The sequence below is a fragment of the Anarrhichthys ocellatus genome, unplaced genomic scaffold (genome assembly GCF_004355925.1).
Source record: "Anarrhichthys ocellatus isolate YVR2014 unplaced genomic scaffold, GSC_Weel_1.0 scaffold14, whole genome shotgun sequence".
Taxonomy (NCBI): Eukaryota; Metazoa; Chordata; class Actinopteri; order Perciformes; family Anarhichadidae; genus Anarrhichthys; species Anarrhichthys ocellatus.
In genome coordinates this window covers 336600-358869 of record NW_022280044.1, presented here as the reverse complement: position 1 = coordinate 358869, position 22270 = coordinate 336600, and the positions used below count along the sequence as shown (strand labels likewise).

Below are 22270 nucleotides of genomic sequence, written 5' to 3'. Positions count from 1 at the left end.
TTTTTAGGTCAAGCTAAGTTTTAAAGAGGTTTAATCCAACAGAACTATGACGAAAATAAACTTGTTTTGGTATAATACTGTAAAGAACACATTTATATACATCATATTAGTATTTTTATACTTTATGGGGTGTTTTTTTTATGACTTAGGAGTGTCACAATATACTGGTATTGACGACAATCATAATATTTCGAAAATGAAATATTGGTATCTTGTTAATAATACACAAAAGATAATATTGGGTAAAAATCCAGCACCTCTTAAATGGTTACAGACTCTAAATCTTCCTACACTCGACAAAACACACAATGAACAAAGTTATAGATGAATATGATATGTTTTTCAAATTTTCTATAGATAATAGTTATTGTGAATTATTTTGGCCAAAAAAAAAATAGTGTAGTTAAAATCTGACATTGTGGCATCCCTAGGTGTAAAATACACTTCAGAGATAATAGAGTGATTTGTAAAAGTGTAGCAAAGACCAAGCTGAGCAACATTTGATTTTCCATGAATGTATTACTTACCAAATGTGAGCAGGGTTTCTATGGCAACATGGCGAAGCTCTTCATCAGCTGAATCACACAGCGCTACCACCGCCTTGATGCTCTCTACTGCCTACAGACGGACAGAAGAGCTCTGTGAAGAGGGCACTTCTCAAAGTACACAGAAACCAATGGGCTGATTTGGAATGATTTCCTCTTTCTAATCAGCCATCATAGTACACCACTAATATAACATAGAAACAGATTCAATCCGTACCATGCCGTGAACACTATCTGAATAGAATACCTATATGCCAAATGTAACGTACATTGATAGAACAATGTTGTTGCTGTGAACATACTGTCCTTTTGAGCAAAAATGCATTTCAAAGTTCAGCTGTTGCTGATGTTAGACAGTCTCATCGGCCAAATCAAGTGGTTATCTTTGTCCTGGCAATTGGGTGTAGATTTTGTTGCTGGTGTTGCGTCCCAGCAACAAACCTACATGCAACTACCAGGAAGTATCCCTCCACTGAGGCTCAGCATGCAAACACACCGCAAACAACACCTTCCAAAAGAAGACCGTACTTTAGGAAGACACCACTCAACTCAGACAGTTGAAGCTTCATATCAGCTCTTAGAAAGAAAGTTAGCCTCGATTGACACAAACGGAGACCTAAACTAGCTCCCAATCTTCACATTATCACAGTTGTAGATGATGTAATAGGCCACTGACCTGCAGACAGCTGAGAGCTGAACAGGCCGCCCTCTGGCTCTGAACTCCAGCCTCTGACAGTGCCTGGGTGTAGCACTCCACTGCCTGTAGAAACCCACATGAACATTCAAACATGGCTTGTGGCATCTGTCAACACTATTTGAAATGCCGTTTGCCTCCAAACACTCGCATCTCTCAAACACAGTCTCTTTACCACTACTCACTCTGATCCTGAAGTAGCTGTGTGACGCAGAAGAGAGGTAGTTGGCTGCTGCCTTGTTGACCTGAGGGTCCTCTGCAGTGAGCAGGGAGGCCAGGGCCCTCAGGGTGCCGTTTCTAGGCCACAAGGATGACATAGGCACCTCCTCCAGCTCTGCTAGACACCGAGAATAATCCTGACTGCACAGAGCCTCTGCAAACATCTCTAAGGATGACACAGACACATGTCAGAGGTTTAAACATTATATATCGTGTAGAGTGTAAATATAATAGGGGGCTTTTCTGTACACCAGACATGACCTTTTCTTCTGATTGATATCTTTGCAGTTTCTCTTTTGTTTTGAATGACCAATGAATGATTATAGTGGAGGAATTTGCATGACTCAATGGCAGAAAGGTTTTGATCAGTGTTGTGAATGTCACCCCTTTTCCTCACCTTCTCTGGCCAGATACAGGAGGTGCGTCTCCATGTCCAGCACTTCATGCTGTAAGATGTAGCTGTGGAACTGAAACACTGTCAGGACGTCCTGGGAGAGCTCAGCGGCAGTAGGACTCAGTGCCGCCACCAGATAGCTCCTGTCCACCATCTCGCTCACTACGACACCAATCACTGGAGAGAAGAGGAAGGAATCTGAAGTCAGAGAACATTGTTTTGAGTCAACTGGAATGACATTTGCATTGTATGGATCTATTAAATACTAACTCTTACCAGCTACTATGATCAAATTTTCCCTTTTTTAAAACCAAAATAGTGACTCAGGTGAAACCTAACAGTAATTAAAAACACAGGAACAAGACCGTGTTGCAAACAAACAAAACATTTAATTTGAAGTGCAACCTTTGGTCTGTTTGCAGAAAGATAATAGGGATGATCCAACCTGTGTCAGCGCTGTGTGGGTGTCTCTCCTGCAGCACTGCGGTGTAGCGCTGGTTCATGTGTTTGAACACTCTGTCCAGTGTGGTGTGGAAAAGTCCTGCCGACCCGCTGCACTCGGACCACAGAGTCATCAGCTGTGGGCGATCTGCGAGGCCCGGGAGAACTGAGAAAGAAAAGGACAAAACAGACGGTCAAACGCTGCAACCCTCAAACTCAAACCTTTCTGTTGCACGGTAATAATCTTTCATAGAAGACTTAAATTATAAAACATAAATTGCTGCAAGATGACTACTCTTGAGATACAATGTTAAAACACATACAACACAATTCAAGCTAACTGGTTTTCACTTTTCAGTACCTACCGTCTGCAGAAGATGTAATTGCTTCCAGTTTGTCAACACTGAGCTCTGCTAGTTCTTCTAACAGCTGAGTCTGTCCTGACAGTTTGAGGAGAAGACTGCGACGCTGCCACACACCTACCCCACTGGTCAACAACTGTCATTACAGGAAGAAGCAAAAGGCATGTTGCAGTAAACTGTTAATGTCAACTATGACTATCCATTTATCCTTCATACTCCCAAAAATGATCTCAGGTGTCATTGAGAGCCCTACCTGTATGAGGTGATTACAGTACTGCAGGTGGATGACGATAGCAACGTCCAGGTTCTCGTTTCCAGTGGTGAGCGGCAGGGGGCTTCCTGCCACGCTGTTGCCCACCCCGGTGTCCTCTGTCAGGGCTTCACTCAGGTGTCCTCTGGCTTCTGGGTGCTGGCTACTGAGAGGCGCATACCCAGAGTCACCAACAGTGATCTACTGTACTTATATTAAATGGTTTTCAATCAGGTGATGCTTTGACGCAAGACAATTCTGATTTTCTGTCCTTACATGAATGAATAGTTGAGCATGAACGGACTTAAAACCAAGCACCAGGAACTTGTATCCTACTTCATCTCGAATTGTGGTTTTTGGTATGCGATACTTTAACAACAGCCTTTTATTTTAACTTTTAGTGCAGATGATTCTACACAGCAGTTAAACGCCATGAAACAATACCAACATTGACCTAGCGTCAATGTCAGAGTGCCTCCGTAGGTACGGCTCCCACTTACCCGATCCTTTCTCCGTCTGTATCGAAAAGCGGAGATCTCTGTGGGGGGGTACTGAGAACGGCATTATCGTCTCCGGTATCCTCGTCATCAAAGTCAGAGGTGTTGAGGAAGTCAAAACTCTCCAGGGCACTCTCTACTGTCAGACTGAGGCTGGATGATCGGCTCCTGTGACCCGGGAGACGGCACTGTGAAGAAGAAGGGAGGAGATAGTGGGTCAATAAATCATGTTACAGTCCATTCTAGTTACTCAAGTACTCAAATTACTTTTTACAAGTAATAAGTCACTAAACTTGTTACTTTCAATTTAAGTAGTCATCAATCTTTTTTTCTTCTTCTTCCTAACAAACTTTCTGATTTATTTGTATTGTCATTAGAGAGTAGATGTTTTCTAAATATACTGTGGGTCAGAAGCACTATGGAGGACTTCAAAATAAGTCTTCAAAATAAAAGTCCCAAGTACAGTGGAAGGTCTGTTGTTGTCTGTTACAAGACGACACATTAAGTTTTCCAAATATTACCCAAACCAATTTTACACTTTTATATGTTCTGATATTTAGTCCTCTTTCTTTTTGCATGCCTTTTTTTTCTTGTTTGATTGATGAGGATGTTTACGATTTAAGGATTGTGTAATGTAATTATAGTTACTATTGTGGACCAAATATAAAAACATTTGCTTGGAAGGAACATTCCCTGAAAGTACTATATTTTTCTTTCCCATATTAGATATTGTGCAAATATAAATTAGAAGGGGAGACAGAGAAGGGTTCAGTCACCTTGAGTAAGTCCTCCAGACGCATCACTTCCTGCTCCAGGTCCTGCAGCTCTCGGCAGCGGTGATTCAGAGACTCCAGCCTCATCAGCAGGCTTTGGATGGCCTCCTCCAGGCTGCTCTCCAGGAAAGCCCTGCTCCCCTCTCCTGCCCAGCTCAGACTTCCCCCTCCATCTGCAGAGCTTTCACCTGGCGGCACAATGTCCGAAGACGTCAGCCTCTTCACAAGCTGCCTGGTCAGGCTGCCCGCTTCCTCTGTGTCCAGCTCCACAGGCTTCATTTCGTCAGTGTGGTCTAAGAAAACATCCTCTGGAGCCACTGTAGACAGGTGGACGTCAGAGCAGAGGGACGCGGCAGCCGAACCACAGTTGGAGCTAGAATTTCGCTGGGACTCCGTGCGCTCCCACTCAGAGTCATCTGCCACCTCGGCTTCGTCACTGGCGAGGCTGGCACTAGTGCCCCTACTTCCTCTACTACCCGTCTCCCCATCTTCTTCGTACTCCTCTTCCTCTTCTTCCACTAAATGCTCCTCAGCGATGGAGTCCTCCCTTGTTGGGAGGATTTGTGTAGGTGACGGGTCCATTTCTGGAGGGGTGACTGTGATCTCAGGGTTGGACTGGCTTGTGGAGTGGGAGCTCGGTGCGGGGCTGGGCATGGAACCAGAGGTGTCCGAAAAGGTGAAGGAGAGACGCTTACACTCGGCCACACCGCAGCCCCCGTTCTCAAAGACATCATCTGGTAAAGTGGACTGAAAGAAGAGACAGAGCAGTAAATATGTGGAACAGAAACGATGGAAGATCAAAGCTACAGTTGGTAAGTTTAATAATGCTCCAGCCGATGGCCGGTGCTTCGTTTTGGCTCAACTGCTTTCAACATGGTGGCTGGGTCACCAGCTTTCTTATCCAACAGCTGAACAGTACACTCAAATATTTTTCTAAATACATTTGAGGCGAGAAATAGGCAATGCATTAACAGAATCTTGATTCATATTTAATCAACGCTGCCTGGTTTGACAGCTGTTTCAGAGACACCGTGGAATCTTGTAAATCCCATCAGGAGCACTAAAAGGAGGCAGAGGAACCCAATTGTTTCACATAACATCTATCTCGTGTTCTACTGTCAGGATACAGTGAAAATTTGAGCAAATATGATAAAAAATATTTGTAATTAAAGATACCAACTGTAGCTTTAAGAGTGAGATAAAGCTTGAAATCAGTGCATGTAAGATGAAAAAGTACAAGAGAAAGCCCTCATGTGGAAAAAGAGATGGCAGACATACTGTACTTAAAACATTCACTTTAACTCTCTTCTTTCTAAATTCTTATGAGAGAATCTGTTCAACCAAGACAGAATCAAAGTAAGCTAAATATGAATAGAAAAACAACACAAGAGCACGTGCAAATAAACATGCAAAAAGCCACACATTGCATTCTGCAGCTCACAGAAAAGGACTGGACAAGCCCAAGTGTGTGTCCACACCAGCAGAGGAACACAGTGCATCCCCATCATGTCATTGAGGTAGGGGGCACGCAACACACTCACATAGACCTCCAGACTGGATTTGGGCCTTGGCCGGAGTGAGGCCAGGTCACCAAACGAGCGACTGAGCCTTAACTTCTCTAGCAGGGTGTCTCGGAGCATGTGCAGGAAGGAGAGGCGCTGGCGCTCCACGGGATATGGCCGCCACTTCTTCACACAATGCACGCAGGCAAGTAGGACAAGGTGTTGGGTATTTGCGTGAGGGCAGGGGAGTGAGATGCAAGAGGGATGGATAAACGTGTAGTGGGACAGAGTGTGGGTAAGGGGTTTTGATGTGGAAATGCAAAGGAGAGGAGGGTAGCAGGGAAATGGGTGAGGGTTAGTTTAGGGGTAGCACTGGCGTTGCTCACATTAGCATGATGCATCAACAGAAAAAAATGTTTGCAATATCATGGGGCCATGATAAGATATGCACAGGGTGTAGACAGGTTAGTGTGCTGGCACTATGGAGGTGTAAAAGACAAAAGGCATCTCTTTCACCACAACTGAGCCCGCTATAAGCCTAAAACACACAACGTTCAGAGGTTTTTCTAGTCTGTTCTCAGCTCTACAAACACTACTGTCTCCCACCACACTAATGAAGCTGAAGGAGGTTTGTGTGTTGGACTCACAAAGAAGGAGGCGTCCTGGAAAGTGGGGGTCTCCGGCGTGCCCTGGCTGTAGACCGACACTCGTCTCTGGAGTGCTGTGGCTTTGCTCAAGTTACCAGACGACAAAGACAGGTCCTCGACATCGAAGGGGCTTAAGGGGGGGGGGGGGGGGAATCAAAACACGACTCTTATTATGATTTCTCTATGCCTACCTACATGTACTTCTGTATACATGATCTCATCCACTTAGTTTTATCACAGAGGAGGTTTATTTTGTTTAGTTAACTTCCGTAATGACTATGTTTCTCCACCAGATGGCAGAAAACCACAACTAATGTAGATTGAATTTAAAGCAACAGCACTAATAACAGTTACTGTAGGTGTTTACTGTGGTAACTCAACACAAGCCAGTGATTAACATACTGATGGTACCACACTGATGAGTTGCACGCTTGTGAGATAACTTCATAGTGTTGAGATGCTCTGTAGAAATACACGGCTGAAACGCTGCAACCTCAACATTTATCCCCGTCATAAACTGAAAACAAAGTATGCTCACCCCAATGAAATTTCATTCAAACTTTAGTGTACCGAGCATGCAATTTAATTAAATGAATCTCATGAAATAATAACAAAATCATCAGGTAATCTTAGATTGTATCTATCTCAATATCTATTATGTAGTCTCTCATTATGCACTGCACTTTTATACACACGATATCTAACCTTGAACACTTTTGTTGGCTCAAGTGAAACTATCCTGCTGAAGTTTCCCCTTAAGGAATATAAAGTAACAAACTTATTGAACAAAAAAACAACTACATAACACACTGATATAGCAAACCATGACGAATAACAAAAAAGTATACGAGTCAACTTACTACCACGTGACCTCCAGGTTGAGTTTGATGGTCCCCAGGTCGTTAACATCCACAGCCACCACCTGAGGCATGGCAGTAAACAGCTCCTTGGTCTCACAGATCACGCTGCCCACCAGCATGTGAGAGGCCAGGCCCTTCAGCTCCGTCACCTGATTGAGACCAAAGACAACATTTATTTACAACTCAGGTCAAGAAAATGATAATGCCGGTTCTTCTGATTGTTGAATAGTTTTCGTACACCCGCTGTTATTTATTATGTCAGAATAATCACCAATCTGTCCTGGATATTATTATTGAAAACTCACATGAGCTGAACGCCTGATTTCTACATCGTTCTTTTCTTTACCCTGCACTGTGTTGATTGACTGAAGTACAAAGCTAGTTTATCCAGATTTCTTCAGTACCTTGATGTTGATGAGGTCAGTGATGAGAGGCATGAAGACCATCTCGTCTCCATCCCAACTCTGTCTGGAGTTCACTTCAATTCTTCCCTTCAACTTCCAGCGCTGGCGACCGTACCGCATATAGATCTGAAGGAAGGAAAGGATGGGAAGGCAGTGGAAAGAAAGAAAGAAGTAAGCCTGAAGCCTTTTGATATTCCATCACTTCATTCTGCTGGAAAATGCCAAACTTAGTTCTTCACTTGAACTTAAAGTAATAATTGTCCTGTCCCAACTCTTAACCAACATCCCCGTGTTACATTAAAAATAGAAGATCTTGCCTCATACTGGTCTCCAGGACAGAGCCTCGCAAAGCCTGCCAAACCTGTCAGAGGGAGGATATTGATTTAAAAACAGGATATAGGGGGAAAAAAGCCAAGCCAAGTAACCCGTTTGTTTTAAGGTGACTTTAGTATTTAGCAGGTTACAATGTCAGTGTCTTCATTACAGTATACCAAGGCCTTAATGGACATCATTATCAAAAAGCTGTGGCCGTTTCTGTTACAGCATAAGAACTTTTCCTACATGCTCAATACAGTATGTAGGTGGTGTAGTGAATATAGCACAATTACTTGTCAGTTCATCGTGAAAAACATTCTTGTAAACATCAGTGGATTAATGCCTCTCATTTCAGAAATCAACATCGGTATGCGAGTGGGTTTACTTGTCATTTTTCTCACCTTTCATTTTGATATGAAACTCCCCGAGCAGGTTCTCCAGTTCGCTCTCAAACGTGCTCATGTTCTGGGGATGAGATAGATGACACTAATCACATAAACAGCCCTTTGTTACACAAGACAAGAACAACAATAGTAATCAAGTTATCTCGACAGACTTTGACAAAGACAGTCAAAACTAAACTGCAGAGGAGTCAGGACGGCTGGTGTAAGCCCTCTGGACAGGTGTGTGTAGGTGTGTGTGTGTGTGTTATTAGGGTTTAAAGGTTGTTTTGTAAGTAGGCAACAATACATGTCAGTGTAAGCAGTAACCTGTAATAGATATTAAAGTATATTGTGGGTGTTGTCAGCCATGAGCAAATGTTTAATGTATATCGTTATATTTTTGTACATGCATTTCAGATTAATCATATTTGTTGAAAATCTCTTTACATCCTGAAGGCAATCAATAATTCAAATTGTCTGACAAAAAAGGAAAAAAAAAAAAATCCAGCATGTGTGGATGTCGCTCTAATGAGCTCGTCCAATCATTTTTATTCAGAATGTAATGATTCGACGGGCTATCTGCCTGCCTGCACGTATTCTGCTCGTGCATTCGTTGATCGTCACCGGAGTCTTACTATCGCTGTGAGAAGTACCAATAACCATGTTCGTTCTTTACGTTCATAATGATCATTGTGAGGGAGTGGGTTTGGAGGGAGGCTTGAAAGGACAGGCTGTGTCAGCGTTGCCAACTTGAATAAGGGACATAAGTAGCTAGTGTTTCTAGCTACTTTCATCGGAAAAGAGTTGGCAATACCGGGCTGATTTTTCCTAGCTTCAAGAAGCGTGTTCGTGCAAAACTCCTCAGAAGAATTTGCTGCTTCTTGCTTCCTCAAACACTGAAGAACATGATCTATGCCAGTACCTCAGAGTACTCCTTATAGCGGCGGTTGACCTCTGCGATGCTCTCCTTGGTGCCTTTAGTGGAGGGCGAGGAGGAGAAGGCCTGCTTCATCCGGCTGGCACCGTCCCTCAGACGGCTCTGGATGCAGAAGGCCTCATACAGCTCGTCCACCTGAAAGCACACGGAGTCCCTCCATCTTTAATAAATGTTCCACGGGGACAAGCATGCATTCGTATACATGCAAACTTTCACGTTCATTAGTTTGCACACGCACACACACACACACACACACGAAAGAGAAACTTCAGCACTAATGAAAGGACATGAGTCTTTGAACTTTGAAACCCTTCAATACGTTATACATCAAAACATCCTTGGGCAGGAGGCAAACTCCCCAAAAAACTTCCAACTACCATCTAAATTATTCTGGATGTGTTCACATCTCACTGGGATTCATTCAAGGATGCCCAACACAGCTTTAGGCTTGAGCAGTAGCCAGTAACATTTGTCAACGGGTCTTCAACAACAGCAAAAAAATAGGCATTATTGAGAATGAAAATAAGGTCTAAATAACAGGATAAAATGTGACTAAGAAGATTATTTTCCAATGTTCATATTCTGGAACAAAGTAAGAGACTGCAAATGTAGAATCAATGAAAGGCTTGATAGGAAAATAAATTGACAGATTTAGACAGGACAGTTATCAAGTGAGACAAGACAGGGACAGGCAGATAAACAGAGTAGAAGAGAGTCCTCAACTGAGCAGATACAGCTGGTATGCATCAGTGTAACTGTATTGTGCGACCCCAGTGGGACACTCCCAATGCGGGGGAACAACAGACGGCGTTTAGAGCTCATTTGGAGACGTCTGTCTGACTTCAGTTTGCAGCACCAGCCTGTTCAAACCCACACCCACAGGGAGAAGGAACGACTCCGTCAACATCCTGCTGCCTTACTGAGGGCTGAAATTTTGGAGTTTTAACTGGAATTAAATCATCAAAATAAGATGATGTAACCACAGCAGTAATGGTTGTATTGAGCCCAATGGTGAAACAGAGGTGATGAAGCTTGTTTGGTCTGAACTCTGTAGGCCACATTCCTCATTTTAACAAGGTACTTTTATAATTATTAAAAAGTACATTAAGTATTTATTTATTTAGATTTTCAATTTTGTCTTCTCTTTATTTTAGCATATTTCCAGATTTCCCCCCAAAAAGTTGCATCAAGGTGGAAAGCCAGATATGTAATTTAGAACCAGATGTCAACCTCATGGTTGTGCGAGTGGAAAAGTCAGGGATCACCAAAATCGGCAGGATTCATCCTCAGGGTATCATGACATCAATCTTATGGTAATTCATGTTTTTATTTGCTGAGTCACTCAAAGTTATTTCTCCCTGAAACCACAACTCAGTCCAGATTGTCAGCATCCTGTCTGTCTGATTTCCTGCCTTCCTGAAGTCACATATGATCGGAGTGGCAGCCGGGCAAAACAAAACACCTCTGGTGAGCCTCATCAAAGGGAAATATTTCAGCCTGCCTGACTAGAGTGCTAAAATATTGATGCCTCACGCTCTTTATGGCACTCATTAGGGAGAAGCGGTAGAAAATGGGCCATTCTGGCTCCTGCCATCCTAACAGCTTCTCCGAGTGTTTGTCTGTGTATCTTTTAAAATGCACTGCCAGCATGTTTGTGTGAGCAGACCCTGTGACTGTATGTGGACATGTTTACATGTGTACAAACAGCATGTTGCTCTTGTGTGATAGTTTATGTTTGATGGTAGGATGTGAAAGTGGGATGTTTGTCCGGGCACAAATACAGACGGCACCCCAATCCCACCATCTCCGCCTCAAACCAACCAGCCCCCCTCAGCACCCCCACCCACGACTGGGACCCAGCCCCGTCTGTCTGTCTGTCTGTCTGTGGTATGTGGTGTATGCGGCAGGGCTGCAGCAGCTGAGCTGAGCCAGCTATAAAATAACCTCCAACCACGACTGTTATTCTCAGCTCTCAAGTCAGAGCCATCAATCGACAGCTTTAAAACGTGTTAGTTTACAACAAAACAAGGAAAAACATGAGACGCAAACTCTATTTTTAGTTTAGCTGAGCTAAAAAAAAAAAAAGAAAAAACACGATTCATACGTCCAGAACTTTTGCACTGATTAAGTCAATAAATACTACATTATTGTACTCACACATATGAGTAGACATCTATGAAGAGGTTATTCATTTGGGTAAAATGATGTGTCACAATTATGGGCCTTCACAAACTGGGGCTGATGAATAGCCTTCATTGTTCTCTGGCAATCAGTAATCATATCATTATAAGCTAATTAAGCTCCTTTCTGTCCCTTGCTGCCTTCAAGGAAATGTCCTTGTGAAGGTCAGCCAAGCTGCACTCCAGAGGACGGCAGTCAGCAGATTGCTACACCTTGGCACATTTCACCCCAGAACAAAAAGAAACATAAAAGGCAAAACACAAACAAAGACAAGACAGAAACCTCAACACAGGCAGATGAATAAAACATCTTATACAACATAGAATACATGTCTAGTACAGGTATGCCATGTCTAGCAGACACTTCTTTTCAAGCTGTTATCTTTTTGTTTTAGTGAAGAAATTGTTCAGATGGATCTAAAAAGACACGCAGTAACATCATCAAACAAACAAAAAAATATTAGAAAATGAATTAGGAACAATTTAAATAATCAGTTAATGGTTTCAGTCACATTATCGGTAAAACAACAAAAACACAATGTTTTTTAGCTTTTAAAAAAATGTATATTTTCTATCAAATATTTAATATTTTGGGACTCTTATTTGGACAAACCAGCAGTATAAACACGTCACCTTGCCCTCCTTGGACTTGTGATGATATATATATATTAAAAAATGGATTTTTTTTTGGGGTCAAATTCATTGTGAAGCAATAGAAATCATTTTACAAACAAGAATTAAAATTCATCCCATAAAAAGATCATCAGAACCTTCTTAATTAACTCTTACCAGATGTGAACGGATATTAAATGTAAATGTATTCTACATCGAGTCCTCTATTGGACAGAGTCCCTGTATTAATTACAGCCATGACAAAACCTGAACGGCTCAGAGACCCGGTGAAGGATTACGAGAAAATCTTTATTGGGGAATCAATTATGCCCAGGGTGAGGATAATATTGTGTTCACATTTATGAAGGGTGAAGTATCCATTTTGACTTCTTATTTTAGGTCCCTCCCGAGCTAATCCTTGTAAAATCGCTATATAATAACACTTGTTTGGTGGAGTTCAATTTGGTGGGATTTTATGAACATCATTTGGAGTTATAAGGGATTGTCTCTGTATTGACTGTATATCTGACTTTAAACTGTGGGATTTTAAATATGAGCAGTGAATCTTTAGGATATAGCAGGAATCCTCTTAAGATATGGCCATTATCCTGGATTGTGGGATTTGAGGTACGCACACATATATATACGCACACACATATATACGCACACACACTTTCTGCCAGAGGGCGAGTGATTATAAGCAGATTAAAAACAGGCGGGCCACATCAAACAGCATCAAACACACAAGCCCGTCTCTGGAGAACTGTGTGTGTGCGCGTGTGTGTTGGTGGCTAGATTAGCATTCAAGGGAAGAAGAGAAAGCAAAAAGGCCTAACATTAAAAATAATCACATGCAAAGTATTTATACTCATTCTGGATTGAATTTGGCACGATTAACACACAAACACTTTCTCTCTTGCTCCTGGGGAAAGAGGAGGTGCCTGGCAGCTGCTCTTCTCACCTTCAATCTCTGTCACTCATCTCCTTAATGATGCCCTGCTGAAACTAGTAACCAACACACACGCACACACACAATAGACCCTATCCCATGCAGGACATCATAGGGGTTGGATTGGGCCACCTGCTTCTTCCATGTGTGCCAATTACTGCTCGGACATCTGCAGGCAGCCAGCAGCACGAGCAGGAACAAAAGACCGGGCTGATGTGAGTCACACACACACACACACACACACACACACACACACATACACACATAACTTGCTGATGGATGATTGCTGTCCTGCACAAAGAGGGACATCTGAGCACAAACACTGACAAACACGTACACACTTACTGTCGCTCAAAGCTGCTGAATATATAACTTTAAAGACATTTTTCATGTCCTGTTCTCAGATCAGGTAAAGTACACAAGCTGCATTTTTCTGGCTCCAGTTTTAAATCATACTCCATCTACCTGCCGATGTTTTGTTTAATGATGTTTATGTTTAAGACACTAAAATATACTCCTATTAATGACTAAATACTAACAGACTGGTTATCTAACGTTCACCTACACACTCATTTCCATATTAGCATATTGCTCTACTGAGGGAGCAATTTCTATCTCTGAGGTACTCATCACTCTGACAGTACAAGTATAAGAAAATATAAAGTTGATGGTAGTTCCTTCTTTTCTTTACAGGCCAATCAGCACCCTCGCTCTCCAACAAAATATGTACTTTATGTTTACATCTTGTAGGCATGGCTGGGCCAATTAGTGAGCTAAAAGGTTCATAATGCTTGACATGATGTTTTTGTGGTAGGTTGGTTCTCTTAGCTGGACATTCAGCAAATGATCTCACTCAATAGCATTCTGCTGAAACGACTTTAAAGTCGCATCTTTTTTCTTCTGTTAGAAAAGTAAAAGAACATCTGCTACACTGAACAGCTTCTTACAGTCAAGTAACAGTGAATCATAGTGTGTTGTACAGTAACGCCAGGGGAGAAACTAGAAGCGACAATGACAAAGAATTTGCGAAAATGTGTTACATGTACACCATTTCATTTCCAGTCAATAACCTGCAGAAAGTCAGAGAGTCGATGAAAAGACAAGGGTTTGGCAAAGGAGCGCTGCTACATATTTAGACTGAGCGAGCACAAGGCTGTGCTAGATTTAACTTGCTTTTTAGTTACACTTTGGCTTTTGAGGCTTTTTATTTGCCTGACAAGATAAATCAGTCGCTTCAAATATTTACAAGTGCATTCAAATCTATTTTTGCACAGAGCATAAGAACAGAAGAGCTTCAGAGTAATGCTGGATGCTAAGTAGAAGGGCTTTGGGTGTGTGTTTTGTTTCAACTGCATCCTGTGACAACCTCACAAGACAGAACAAGCATTGCATCTGCTTGTGTTTTCTCTTTGTCATCAAGGCCAAAGTGGAGCATTCAGGCAGATACATTTCCTGAGTTTCTAAGACAACATCACAACATTCAAATGACTCGGACCCCTTTTTTCTATATTCCCTCTATCTCCCTCCTCTCATTCTTCTTCTTTAAAAGGACCCTGACAATCACGTCTCACTGCAGCCCACCAACTGACCTGACCCAGATTCACTGCCGTCTTCAACTCTACAAATCTGTCTCTTTGTCTTCTGTCGTATTGTTCTGGACACGTGCTTGCTTTTGGACATCTGAAGGTGAGTTTTTCCAAGTCTGTCAGGACTTATGTGAACATGAATGTTAAGGTCACCCAAGCTGGCTCCTCAGGACTACAAAGGCTTCGTTTTTCGGGTAACCATAGTTCCCTTCGGAGCTGCACTGTCGTTTGGGTGTGTGTGTATTGTGATTGCCTGCTGTCACGTCTGATTTGACGCACAGCGAGGGAGATTATTACAGGACTACAAAGCAGGGATGTGGATGTGCTGCGTAACCTTGCAGGGGATTAATGTCCCAAATAGGCAACCAGGGATGAGACTACAAAGGAAGTTTCCCTAGCCGGAGACCTCAACCATCAAAACAGCTGGAAACGTCCATAATGCATCAACACATGAACCAGAAAAGAGCAGGAGTACCACCCTAACCTGGCAGCAAAAATCCTTCCTGAAGCCAACTTGACAAAGTCAGTGAAGCGCGGAGTAAAAACTCAACACCAACCAGCAGGAAGGGAGGAAATTATGAGTTTATCAGAATGACAAATTCTTAATTTGGTTTCTTGCTGGGAGTTAGATGAGGAAGACCGACACCATATGAAGCAACAGCCCCCACCTGCTTATCTTAGCTTAGCATGACGACTGGAAACATGGGGAATGAGCTAAGCTAACCAGCTGCTGGCTGTAGCTTCATACATAACGGACAGATATGAGAGTTGTATTGATCTTCTGATCAAACAATAAAGAAAGCAAATAAACACATTTCCCAAAATGTCAAACTATTGAAGAGTATTGTGGTTTTCTGAGTGACTCTGTGTTGTTGTTATGTGGAGAGGCTTAAAGTGAAAGGAGGTATTGAGATACGAAATCTTAAACAGCACCTGATGGATGCTTTCCAAGTATACCACACAAACGCAGAAAACAAATCTGACTAAAGACTCAGAACCCGAAACAACTTGTGATGGATACATTTTAAGCATTATCTGATATCAATCCCTCACATCAGTTCTTACCTTGCTCATGTGAAACTCCAGGCGTCTCATGTACCTTTCGATGGTTTTGATTTGCTGCAGAAAGACAGACACAGCACAATCATTTACTAGTGTCCACATCTGGTTTAAAGCTGTAAACATAATGATTCATTTGTCCACACTACATGACATAATGAGAGATTTAAGATCATTAAATGTTTGTCACAGATTGGCAAAGTGTTTATCTAAATGGTTTTACCTGAAAATATCTCAGTTAATCCCTCTCAAGCGGTTTCTCCTGTCCCATCACACACTTTCTCTCTCTTTCATCATTTTTCCTGCATTATTCCTCCCTTCAGCTCCTCACTTCTCCACTCTGTCCTTTCTCCCTCATTTCTTCTGCTTTTAGCAGGGTTTTTTCCCCCCCTTCCTTCGTCTCTTTTTATGTATTTTTTTACATCAAAGATTCCCCCCAGCACACGCCAAACTCGGAGCAGTTGTTACAGCAGACCCTCCCCTCCATCAACTCACCTTGTCAAGATCGTAGAGCACTCCCTGGAGAGAAGAAACACACAGAGAGACACAAAAACACACACACACAAAATCACAGTTAGTACAGAAGGCAGAGCTGAAGCTGCTTAATAAAATGCAAAGCCGACTATAGTTGTCTCGCATCAAAAAAGATCCTGTTAAACACTCTTTCCACTGTCAGCCTTGAATCTGTATGTGTACAATATGTACGTGTGTGTGTGTCACTGTATACATTGTAGCAAATCAAAACGCGTTCACCATGTGTGAATATGTGATGTTTAAGTCGATGATTAATATTGTATTGTATTGAGATCTGAAGTGATCACAGCTGCCAAAACTTTTGTTGTTGTCTTTCTGATTTTCGTGGGATAAAAGCAACAGTAGTTATACATGATGGAAAAACTGTGATTTTGGCCTTTATAGAAATAGTTTCGACAAAGCCAGGCTTGCTGTTTCTCTGTCTTCAGTCTTTATGTTAAGCCATGCTAAGTGCCTCCTGGCTTTAACATTCACAGTACAGCCATGAGAGTCTTGTCGATGTTCTCATCGAACTCTTTACCAGAAAGTGAAGAGGCTTATCTCCTGAAACGTCCTTTAAGACGTGGGTAAGGCAGGACTACACTGCTGCTTGTGTGTAATATAATGGACGGTAGCTTCTTACCAGACGAGAGTTTCTCTTCATGTCTTTCATCAGACACATGAGTTTGTCCAGTTCTGTTTGATGAACTTCAAGATACTCACTACGGGACAATAAAGGGAAAAGGTTTAATACAAATTCAAGCAGATGGAACTTTGTCAATCTCTGCGATGTAAATCAGTGTCTGTATATAAAGACGGCAATACAAACACGTTGGTACATAAACATCTGTGCAGTTATTCAAATAAATGCGGCAGGAAAAAAACAGGCTGTAAATGTACAAATTAAAGAAAAATTATCTACCGAGACTCACAAGACGTCTCACTAACGTAAAAAGAAATGATCACTCTGGATCATTTGATTAGTTAATGTATTTAAAAAGGAAGACATTTCCATTGCTTGACTGAGTGATGTGTGTGATTACACAGTGTAAGTGTACTCACTCCAGGCCTTGTTTGAGTGCGTTGTAAACTTCCTCCAGTCTTTTGGGCTGCGGCTCCCTGGAGCTGCTGCCTCCCTTGTGCCCTGACGGGTGGGGCTTCTTTGGCTTAGACTGAGGCTTCTTCTGCACCGCCGAGTTCCCCATGAAAGAGTTACACCTACACACACACACACACACACACACACACACACACACATTAGTGAGTGCAAAAGAGGGTCCCCCTTGTGCAGGAATTTTCTTAATCTTGTGTGCAATGATGGAAAAAGAGCAGAGGTTTTGAACTACGGCATAGTAGAGTTTGGGAACAAAGACACAACATTACATCTCCTAATAAATATTCAGAGTTGGATTTCCACAGTATTTCAGATAACCAATCCTGCAGCTGCCAATAATAATGTAGTGTTAGATGAGATTTCTGTATTATTACAGCATCCATGAATTTGTCTCATGTGACTGACGGGACTCGTCAAGTCTCTTCACACCGAGATTAGACAGTCAAACAGGACCGACGCATTTAGCCTACATATATCAAAAAGATGTCAAACATCATAGCAGCATACCCTCAGAGATAAACATCTTCATCACAGGGGCGTGCTAAGTCACAAGTGTGAGCATATATCTGGGAACACATGCAAACATGTGCTTCCCACCCCCACCACACTCTCTGACCTGTGTGAGGCTGCTATTCATCTTCTGCTGGAGTGAACTTACAAACACACTGAGGCACATTCACACTCCCGGCAATCAATGACATTTAGTGCTCTTCACTGTTTTCCCCACAGACAGTGTGACCTAGTCAAGGGGGGGGGGGGGAGAGAGTCACCAAATGTGGATAGAGTAAAACAGATTTATCTTTTAAATAGTATTATATGTGTACAAAACGGCTGCAACTAGAGATGCACAAATACAGACATCGCATATTGTTCCGATACCGACTCAAATAACTGGATCTGGTATTGTGAAAATTAAGCAATCTGGTATCCGATACCATTATTTTAATAAATAACAATACATTTATATCCATGTATTCATTTTCATAATGAATGTATCTTTATCTCATTTGGACTATAAAACAGACAAGTAAAAATGCTCATCACAACTTCTTAGACCCAATGGTGACGTCATCATGTCTTTTTTTGTCTGATCAACAGCCCGATACCCAACATTTTGAATCAACTATAACAAAGACAAGAAAGGGCAGCCAAAACCCCCAAACTGTTTAATTTATTGTCATACAGAGAAAAGAAGCCGCTTCACATTTAATTAAGAAGGTAAAGGCGGCAAATGTTTGGCATTTTAATTGATATAGCACTAAAATGAATTCGATTATTGATTGAGAGCTCCATTAATGATTTCAGAACCATAGGTCGAGCTCTTACACTTAAATTTAAAAAAAGCGCAATTTTCTCCACAGTAGCCAACTCACAAGCCTCTCTCGCCTCACATCAACCCATTCTAGGTCACACTCATCTTTCCCGCTCATGCAGATCTCAGCTTTTAAAACCATTACAGATTTCGGCTGACAAATGACAATTACCCCGGACTTAATGAAACTGATGAAATTCTAGTGCTCGACATTTTGGAACGTGCCACGTCCCGCCTCGCGCAGGGGGGGGACACAGCATAAATTGAGCTAAGCTGCCACGAATGTAGGGCACGACAATGAGAGCGCTGCGTAGCCTTGGGGGTCACGCAAGCTGTACTGTAGAAGGGCCTCTTGGCAGGGACACACACAGAAACACACGCATGCATAGATGTAAACACAATTTCATACCGACTGATAATTGTGACACAAACTGCAAAGTGTGCAGTATGCATGCATGCGTAAATGCACACAGAACATGCAGATGTCTACACACATGTACAGCCCTTGCTGAAGAACAAGCAATACACTCCAGTAGCCTCAGAAGCCACATCTCTGCAGATTTCTACCTCGCTCATTATCAGAATGGTGACTTGTCAGTCGCTGTCGGTCACCCACACACCCGAGTCATTCCAACCAATTACCCCACTCCCTGTCTGAGCAGAGAGGAAAGAGGAGGAACGGCGTCTTTAAATAGGTTCTTTCAGCAGGACCAGGGGCTAATGAAGAGGACCATGCGTCGACAGCCGAAAGATTGTATTTTTTCTGGGAGTGTGAGCGGGCTTTGTCACGTGACGAGAGATGAGTCAAAGAGGAAGACACACAGATACAATTTCAAGAACTTTAGCGATCTCCAACTTCTCATAACCAGATTCTGGCTATGAATGAAACAATCGTCAGGAAACTGAGTTAGCTGTGCGGTTATGCAACAGAGTGCTGATCATCCCTTTAAAATGCAGTTCCTTTACAGGATCACAAGACTTGCTGTGGCTTGCTGAACTTAACAAAGGTCGGCACCAGATTATTGAGTTATTAAATTCCTTTTTTGTCTGCGAGTTTGAATCGAGTCTGGTTACAATGAGGGATTTCTGAAAGAAACATTTTACAAGCCAATACCAATGTGGTGAGCAAATACAGGTTTTGTAGGACTTTCTAAAAATTGTGTTGAGGCCAACATTGTCTGTTCTGCAGGGTTATGTAGGGCAGACAGTCAACGGCTACATATTTTCATTACAAAGGCAAAATATTGGGCAAAAAGAAAAGTTTCCAAGAAGTGAGTTACTGCCATTTTCTTAAAATCCTGTATCTTGGCTTCAACATCATCCTTTTTCATGTGTTGTCTTTTCCATCAACATCTCTCCAACAAAATAACTGATTTTACATTGATTTGCCAGATGTTATGTACGTAGGTTATGTAAGTGAATGAATGCAAGTGATATTACTATAGTTTACTGGGAAAAAAATCTGAAGATTTCACGTCATGCCAACTTATGTAAAAATAATGCAAGATTTACCGAAACAAAGAGGACTTTGTCTCACTGTCCTTAACCCGACACGTCGGGAACAGCTGATGCCAATTTCCATATTTAACACAATGCATACACAACAACCTGTAAAAACAAGTAATTTGTCTTCTGTGGAGTCTTATAAAGTTTGAGAAAATAACCCAAATGATTCCATCAGGGCTATCTAGATTTGGGCTTCAGAGTTCACACTTGTTGATGGAAAGCTTCAGTAAAAAGAGGGTGTGGGATTTGAAAGACGTGGGCAGAGACGGTCCGATTAAAAAGTTAGAGAATGTTGGCTTACCGAGAGCGTCGTTCCTGTAGCGTGCTAAACCCGGCGAAGGACTGACTCCGGATTATACCATTGGGCCCTCCGGGGGAGTGGGTGCCGGCCGCCATGATCTCTGGGACGCGGGACGACACTCCTGGAGAAAAGAGAGGCACAAAAATCCATTACATACAAATCCATTCACAATATTTAAACGTCGAGTGAGGGATTCAGGGACAAGAACACATCACAGGTACAACAAAAGCATGCCATGAACTCAATTCACACCCACACCTCGTCAACAGAAAGGTTATTCAGAGTGGAGGGAGCATTGTGCAATGCAGGACAAAGTAGGTGCTGTTGCTGAAGCTCGCCATGTGCGATGTGGACGAGCAGCATTCAGAGCCTGCTCCAACATGTCTCAGCTACTTGGAACCATCAGTCATGAAGTCACTTTAACTGCAAACATATGTCAACAGTTACCGTTTTCCTTCCTCGAGCGGGTGCCGCAAAGCTCAACTCTTGTCACTTCCCGTAAGTGCATTTTTTCGACCCGAAGTAAGAGGTTGACCTCTAAATGTGGCACGAGCAGAAGTCACTGAGGATCGCACCACAGATCTGCTTTAAAGGCCACTTTGCCTTCTAGAAAATCAAATGTACGTATTTCCAGGTAAAAAAAACAATCCAGACTGTCCTATGGCTGAGTTATCTAATCAGCTTCTCCTACAGTTAGAACATCTTTTATCACTGCGTCTATATTTAGCAGCAGCAGCCTGTCATATTTCATCCTTTTTTTAAAGAAGATGTGGAATGCAACATGGTTCATGTGGGCACTTGGGGAGCAAGCTGAAAATAGACAGAGAAACGTCCACGTTTAGCTGTCAGATAATGATGTAGCAGACAGGAAGTGCCCAGAGAGATGACTGAATCACAGTTTTATCTAGCATGTTGAGATTTTGTCCAGATTATGGTGCCGATGGCAGCAGGTTGGCATTTAATCTTAAAAAAGGCAGTTCAGTGAATAACTGTTTCATATCAGACAAAGCAGGGATGCAACACTCAATACGGTCAATACTGACCTTATTAAGCAGGTCAGGTATCAGCCAGACATAACCTATCAACATTAAATACAGTTTATTTATCAATGTCATTATTAAATTCAGTGTTTCCACTATCAGTTACAGTCATTGAGTCACAGCAAGCTGCCAACAGTGCCACAGCAACCTCATGTTGCCTTAAATAAAAAAGGACTTTCATAGATTTTTATGCAGTGAAGTCAAATTCAGAAGTGGAAATCCTGAATGAAGAGCAACTTTAGCTCAACTGACCAACATACTGACCTCAATGTAAATAGTGTTGTGACTGTAGCGAGTTTGTGTCTTTTCTGTTAATCAGTATCGCTACACAACTGAGCTCAAGGAAAAGTATGATGAACACACAAATGCCGGGAGGAGAGAGACAGATTTGTCAAATCAAATTAAACTCCACTGACAAGCAGAGGAATCAGCCTGTGAAGTCTCAGTGTACAGCTCTCCTGCGAGCCTGCTTCTCTTCCCCACACATACAAGATAAACCGTCCCGCAGCGTTACCAGTTTAAACAACTCGGAAAAACAGAGCGACTTCCTTTTCTGTCGGTTTGTGTGCGACTCTGTTTGTGGGGCCTTGTGTTTGTACATGCCTTGTTTTTTTTAATCCATTGACCCATCTGTCTCTTCCTCCAGAGGACAGACCATCTCTGTGTGGGGCTCATTTTGTCACACAAATGAAAGCATGTTCTCTCTCTCACACACACACACACACACTTGACGACCCGATATCCCCTCCTTTGGTCTGTGAGGCAGACAGAGCCACACAAAGACCCGGCACGAGGCCCAAGGAAAGACTAGAGCTTTGTTTTGCAGGGGGGGGGGGGGGGGGGGGGGGAAAGAAAGGAGGGGGGGTTATTGTTGG

The 22270-nt window shown here is 42.4% G+C and overlaps 1 protein-coding gene across 7 annotated transcripts in view; it reads right to left on the bottom strand.

The window, feature by feature from the left end:
• Window positions 1-22270, bottom strand: part of ripor2 (RHO family interacting cell polarization regulator 2) — a 57335-nt gene that overhangs the window by 2833 nt on the left and 32232 nt on the right. For 3 of the 7 annotated variants that reach the window (XM_031854367.1, XM_031854364.1, XM_031854369.1), the window contains exons 2-22: window positions 20356-20476; window positions 17185-17340; window positions 16766-16844; window positions 16105-16128; window positions 15616-15669; window positions 9209-9358; window positions 8305-8368; window positions 7906-7949; window positions 7589-7714; window positions 7185-7333; window positions 6325-6454; window positions 5717-5860; window positions 4179-4922; window positions 3406-3590; window positions 2909-3071; window positions 2659-2791; window positions 2298-2459; window positions 1856-2050; window positions 1425-1624; window positions 1222-1305; window positions 528-618 (exon numbers count right to left, since the gene is read on the bottom strand). In XM_031854367.1, coding sequence (XP_031710227.1) covers window positions 528-618; window positions 1222-1305; window positions 1425-1624; window positions 1856-2050; window positions 2298-2459; window positions 2659-2791; window positions 2909-3071; window positions 3406-3590; window positions 4179-4922; window positions 5717-5860; window positions 6325-6454; window positions 7185-7333; window positions 7589-7714; window positions 7906-7949; window positions 8305-8368; window positions 9209-9358; window positions 15616-15669; window positions 16105-16128; window positions 16766-16844; window positions 17185-17340; window positions 20356-20476 — 3198 coding nt within the window. The remainder of the gene's footprint in view (window positions 1-527; window positions 619-1221; window positions 1306-1424; window positions 1625-1855; window positions 2051-2297; window positions 2460-2658; window positions 2792-2908; window positions 3072-3405; window positions 3591-4178; window positions 4923-5716; window positions 5861-6324; window positions 6455-7184; window positions 7334-7588; window positions 7715-7905; window positions 7950-8304; window positions 8369-9208; window positions 9359-15615; window positions 15670-16104; window positions 16129-16765; window positions 16845-17184; window positions 17341-20355; window positions 20477-22270) is intronic. The other 4 variants (XM_031854368.1, XM_031854366.1, XM_031854370.1 and 1 more) reach the window with 4 other exon arrangements.